General features: G+C 38.5%; 1 protein-coding gene across 1 annotated transcript; it reads right to left on the bottom strand.

The window, feature by feature from the left end:
- Window positions 1-250: 250 nt before the first annotated feature.
- Window positions 251-766, bottom strand: LOC118349689. The gene has a single exon (XM_035695219.1). The coding sequence runs from the start codon at window positions 764-766 to the stop codon at window positions 251-253; it is 516 nt and encodes a 171-aa protein (XP_035551112.1).
- Window positions 767-6,571: the final 5,805 nt, after the last annotated feature.

The following is a 6,571-nucleotide window of genomic DNA, read 5'->3' as shown; positions in this document are numbered from 1 at the left end:
ACACAGGAGTCCGGCCTCCTGCACGAACACCAGAGGTTGTCTGTGAACGGGCCCCTGTCCTCTGAAAAAACTTCTGTGGTGATCCAGAACTCCTTCCCTCGCCAACAAAACTCCGCCTTTTCTGACCCGGAGGGGAGCCCACTGCAAAGCTATTCTTCCGCTTTGCGATACTGGCCAAGTCCACCAACTTCTGAAATTCCATAATCTGGAGACAAGCCACTTGTCTGCGTATATCGTGGCGCAGACCCTCCTAAAAACGCTCAACCTGCAACTCTTCGATGGCAATGAGGTGAGGAGCGAACCGCCCAAGCTCCATGAATTTCCTTGCATATTGTTCAACCGTCATATAACCTTGAGCCAAATCGTTGAACTCTCTAGCCTTTTGCCGTCTCATCGAAATAGGGAAGAAACTGTCATCAAATTCCTTTTTAAAACGCTGCCAAGACACCGCAGCAAAAGATCCCAGCTCCATTTCTAGGACTTGCCGCTTCGTCTCCCACCAATTAGCTGCTTCACCTTGCAGCATGTAACTCCCATACAATACCATCTGAGCTTCAATGCACCCACAGACTTCAAACGTCCTCTCAAGGTCTTCAATCCATCTTCTGGCATTTAATAGATCCTCATCCCTAGTAAGGGCAGGGGTCCTATGTGCCAAGAAGCGCTCATAGGTGCATCCAGTCTGCACCACCCTACTCTGGTCACCCTGCTGTGGTTGGACGTTCTGCTGGAGAAATTCCGTCATCCTATTCAACGCCCTAGCCATGGCGTAGTTCCCATCACCCCTTGGTAACTCATCTTCGGCACATCAGTTGGCCTCCTTGGTCTCACCATTCTTCCTGTCAAGAGTAATCCTCAACCCTGCTTAAATCCCCAGACAATTCAAACACGATCCAAGCAAAATAAAATAAATTTCCATAAATAAAATAACTTACGACAAGATGAATGAAACCAATGAAGTAGTTCATAATAAGATAATTAAAACGATAAAATAACCTGCCAAAAAAATAAAACAAATAAGATAAACGACATACAATAAAATAAATAAACAAACAAATTAGTATACAATAAAATAAATAAGGTTATTTAACATAAAATAGAAATAACCATAAACTCATAATATAAAATAATTAATTTAACTTACAACACTTTTAAAAATTATTTTAAAATAAGAAAATAATTTCTGGTACTATCCTAAGGGACACATGGTTTTACCCAGAGTCGAACTACTCTGATACCACCTGTGGCGCCCCCGACCCCCCCTTAAATAAAAACACTGGGATCGAGACGCCTGGATGGTGACAACACGGTCACACAGCCCAACAAAAGTGCCAAGTGTGTGTACATGCAACAGTGTACAAGATAACGCAGCGGATTAGTCAACTAAGTACCAAAATTTAAATTCAATGTAAACAACAGTAGAAGTTTAATTAGTAGTTATACAGTCATCTAAAAATAAAATTCAATGCATTAAAATAAAGTAGTCAAGCAAGTGATCCCAGATCACTCGTCGGGCGGAGCCGTCTCCTCAAGCTCGCCCTCATCCTCCTCTGCATCAAAATCTGCGTTACCAAACATGGTACCACAGGTAAGTACAAACCAAACAATCCTCAAGAATAAAATGCATTTAATACAACCAACATGCATGCACATGATAAAATATGCATATCCTCAAAAACATCATTTTTCCCGAAAATGAATATTTCCAACACAGGCCAAAATCTGAGTTGGCGAAAAAATAATCCATAATACATTTTCCCAGAAAATGGTTTACACAAAATCTAACACATGCAATTTTTCCAGAAAATAGTCCATTTTTAACGTATGCACCATGATCTCCCATATGGGTCATCTGCACACTCTGGCTTCGAAGCGATGCCCACTTCCACGCCCAACACGTTCGTGGTAAAATATCTACTACACAACGAGCGAGGCCCAGTTCCGCGCCCAGCGCGTACGTGGCCAAGCATCCTCTAGTCCCCACCAGCAGAAGAACCACGGAGTCGGCACGAGACCCTCTCGTCCGATCCCATTGTTGCCCGGCGACAATCCAGGGGACGTCACTCAGTATATTACGCTCCTGAGTGACCAGAGTAGCTCCACCGAGATAATACCCATCTCGGCTTGGGGTTCGTGATACACACGCACCCAACAAATAATTTCACATGAAAACCCAGTTTTCAATACCACATGAGCATGAATGCAATACACGAAAATCCAGTTTCTTTTACAAACATGATCATGCATGAAATCATGAAATGTACATGTACCGACACTAATCAGTGACCATCAACAAGCAATCCCAATAAAACCAATCAATCAACTCCGTTCCTCAGTCCATCCGACCCTTGTACTCCTCGGACTCAGTCCGGCAAAACCAATCAGCAATTTAAATACAGTGTAATAATGTGTTAGTGCAAAAATACATTAAATTCATAAGAATTCTTTGGAAAATACTTACAACACTATATAATAATTTCTGGAGGATCACGGATGTGCAAGAAGTGGAAAAACAGCTGCAGAACAGTATAAAATACATTGTGGCCGTGGGTCACTGATATCCACTTTTCAACGGGTGCAAACGAAGACCCGAGATTGATAGGGTAGGGCCTAGGGATGTCAGTGAAGCTAGTGGTGGTGGTGGTTGGCTGTGGGTGGCGGCGCAATGGGTGTTTTAAGGCCAAAAATATCCAAAACGAAAATGGAGTTGGATGTGCTTCACCGGTGATGGATCAGAGGTGGGGTTGGGTCCAATGGGTTGCTCAGAGGTCGAGGATGAAGTAGTGAGAAGATGGTGGCCGGAGATGGCGCGACGGCGGCGCGCGAGTACAAAGAACACCGCGGCTTTGGGGTGCACGTGGAGGCTAACGGTGGCGCAAGGGAGGCTGAGATCGGAGGGGTGGCTTCGTCGACAGCTGGGGAAGACGGTGGGACGGGCGGTGTCGGTCACTACAGGCTCACGGCGGCGCTAGAGAGAGAGGAGGATCGGAAGGAGGGAGAGAGGGAGGGGGGCTGGGTTGCGCGGGAGGGAAGGGAAAGAAGAAGAAAAAGAAAAAGGAAAAAAAAAAAGGAAAAAAAAAAAGGAAAAATGTAGGGAAAGAAATGAAGTCCAATCCTCACATCTTGGGTCACAAAAATGATCCAAGAGAAACGATTTTAAAACAACTAGTGAAATAAAATATTTCGAACACAATGGTAATAATTAAAATAAATAATTTAACCCGATAATAAATTAATTAAATTCGAGAAGAAATTTAACACAACCATAATTAATTTAAAGAAGCACTCAAAAAAATAATTTTTCGTAAACTAAAAATCCTAAGAATAACCCAAATAAAATTTAATAATTATAAAACAAGAGAATAAATTTTGAATCAATAAAAATAATTCATTCATTAAAAATACACTAAAATACAGGGTGTTACAATACATGTTATAAAATAAGGGTATTTTGGTAAAATGATATTAGTTTTATAAAGTATTTTACAAAAATACCCCTCCTTTTAAACATTATTGTATAAAATGTTGTATAAAATGTTGTGAGTTTATTATTTTTCTTAGAGCTTTGCTAGAGAACACTTGTTCTGGTTGTGGTGACTTACTCACACATGTGAGAGCATTTCCATCCGATTTCCTTCTAAATTTTCTATAATTTAGCTAAAAACCACATTCCCTATTATCATTTCCTAAATTTTACTCATCTTTCATAAAGTTCGTACATCTCATTCCCTATATTTTTTTCTCTATTCTATTAAAAAGATATTATCTCTTTCTTTTTTTTTTACTTTTTTTTCCTCACTTCTTTTTACAAACTTAAGTACTCAATACCTTGGAACATATGTTTTGAACTATTACTCTAGTTAATATTTAAAAAAAAACATTAATTATTTCTTGATAGGATATGAAAATATTCCTTTCATTAATTTTTTAAACAAGCTATTTTCTTATTTATTTAAGTTATTGTTTGAAATAATTTTGTAAAACCATAACAAATATGAGTTGACAAAAAGTCTAGATGATTTAAATAAAATGATTAAATTTTATTTATTATAATATAATATTGATATAAAATGATTTAGGGGATGAATAGTTATTCCCAATATTTAGGGAACCGCTATTCATCCCCTAAACATTTTTCCTAGTATAACGATTTGGATCTAGGGTGGATTCTAACCAAATCTCTAAAATTTAGCTTGTGTAATTATAGGAAAAAATTTCATTTAGGGAACCAGATGGGAATGCTCTAATTAGTAGCATATTTATCCTTTGTATAAAAAAACAAGGCAAGTAGAACACTTGCTAGTTCTTACAATATGCATATGTACATTATTATGATATCCTCAATGAATTAATCATAGTACATATAGTCAGTTTATCAGCATTTTTCCCTCATAACTCTGCATAGGTATCCAAAAGAAAGTCATATTTATACAATTCAAAACTCACTATCGATACAAAACAAATTCATACATAACGCTTCTATGTTGAAACACGGAGGGCTATCATCCATGTACATCATGGTACTCATATCCATTTTGTACAAAAATCCATCTAATATTGAAAAAGCTGCAGTGTCTCACAAAGTCTTCGTGTAAAGGCAATTCAAATTTTAAACTCCACTGCAATATTGGTTCTTCTTCATTCCATGGGTGTTGAATTTGGGGATGTGATTCTGCACAAGTTTGTGCTAAACCATTTTCCACTTCGCTTGAATGAATACATATCCATCATCAAGCCTGGAACACATATAATGTTAAAACATAACAACCAATACTAATAAATGACAGAGTGAAACAAAAAAGCATCATAATTATTGGATTTTTGTATCGGACCAAAAAAATCACCTTCACATACTTACACAAGCCATGTACCTTATGCACCATATTGGTGAAAGAAAGGTACAAAAGTATGTAATAAAATTATCGCATGAAGAACAATAAAGATGAAGAGATCATTACAAACTGATGTCCCAAGTATACAATAGCTTTCTTTCAAGTCAAAGTTTGGCATCCCAGAATGTATCTATAGGTCTAAAATCGAGAACCAAAAAAAAAAAAAAAAAAAAGGAGGATTAAGTACAAGATGAACAATTGAGAATGTCCAAAGCCCACAGCAAAATAATAGTTGTACATCCCAAAATACCATCAAGAACTAGAATGCCCTGTGCACATGCCTTCAACTGTGACACTATTGTTCAAAACTGTGATATCCCATATGATATGGATAAGGGTAGGTGGTGTATGAGATCCCACATTGCTTGGGAAGAGAAGTTATTGCTCTTTATAAGGTTCCAATTGGGCTCCAATTGTATCATTGACTAGTCCTTTTGGAGTATAGATCATATGGTTTGGGCCTTCCATTGGGGTGTTACAAATGGTATCAGAGTCTATCTCAATCATAAATGTGGGACTTGAGCCATGCCACCTATAATGAACAGGCCCGATGAGGACATCGAGAATTTAAAGGGGGTAGACTGTGCCCCATATGATATGGATAAGGCTAGGTGGTGTATGAGATCCCACATTGCTTGGGAATGAGAAGTTCTTGCTCTTTATAAGATTCCAATGGGGCTCCAATTGTATCATTGACTAGTCCTTTCGGAGTACAGGTCATGCAGTTTGGGCCTTCCATTGGAACGTTACAAAAACTATACCAACTTTGAAATGATAGGTAAAAGTAACTCCCACTGTAGGTGGATAAATGTGTTAAAATAAGCCTCATAAGCATTTTGATTCAATTTAAAGATAGTGCACAGGTGTTTGTAACAGATGCTAGGTGAAGGCAGCAATAAATAAGAGTTTAGCATACATCAGTAAATTTACCTTGACAAAATGTTTAGTTCCTAGGAGAGAGAAGTTGATATTATGAGCAGATTCATTGATCATGAAACTGAGAGGTCAAAGTAACATAAGTGGCATCCCAACAGATCTTTGGCAGTTCATGAAACATTCTACACAATAGCGAATAGATGCAATATAAAGATTCTTTGCCCATTTCTCCTACACAAACACCATTTACAACTTTTGGTTTCAAAAATTAATGATGGATGGGAAGTTATTAGGGAAAATGATGTATTCAATAGTTCACCTTGACGTGTGTAATAGGAATTTTGAACTTCACACCTAGCCTCATTCACCTGGAAATTACCTAAGAAAAATCCTGCAGACCGGTCGAGCTTATTTTACCCAAATAATAGCCCACCAAAAATGTACTGACACGTAAGCTATCTACCACAATAATCTTGTGGATGCACTGCACGGAACCTCTCCTTTCTATTTCGCAGCCACGAAACCTCTCTTTTTTTGTTCCACCAGATTCTCAGAACCACCATGATCATGAATCGTAGGTTTCTTGAAATAATGCCCATGTTGATTATTCTGCCAAAGCTAAATTCCTCCACTACCCCTATTCCTATTACTCAGCATATTATTCTTATCGTCGACACCGAGGTTCGATGGCACAAGGCAAGGAGTAGCAATGAGGAAAGGGATGATGCCCACACCGACGCCCACTCCAAGTGCAGTGGCGGGGTTGGAGTTGTTGATGGAATGAGGATAGGACATGATGGGGT

This window comes from Juglans regia, chromosome 10 (assembly GCF_001411555.2).
Source record: "Juglans regia cultivar Chandler chromosome 10, Walnut 2.0, whole genome shotgun sequence".
NCBI classification, from domain to species: Eukaryota; Viridiplantae; Streptophyta; class Magnoliopsida; order Fagales; family Juglandaceae; genus Juglans; species Juglans regia.
This window is presented reverse-complemented; position numbering and strand designations above follow the sequence as displayed.

What these genes read in the sequence shown, in the direction of transcription:
- LOC118349689 (XM_035695219.1), bottom strand. Translation starts at nt 766, where the DNA reads ATGGCTAGGGCGTTGAATAGGATGACGGAATTTCTCCAGCAGAACGTC.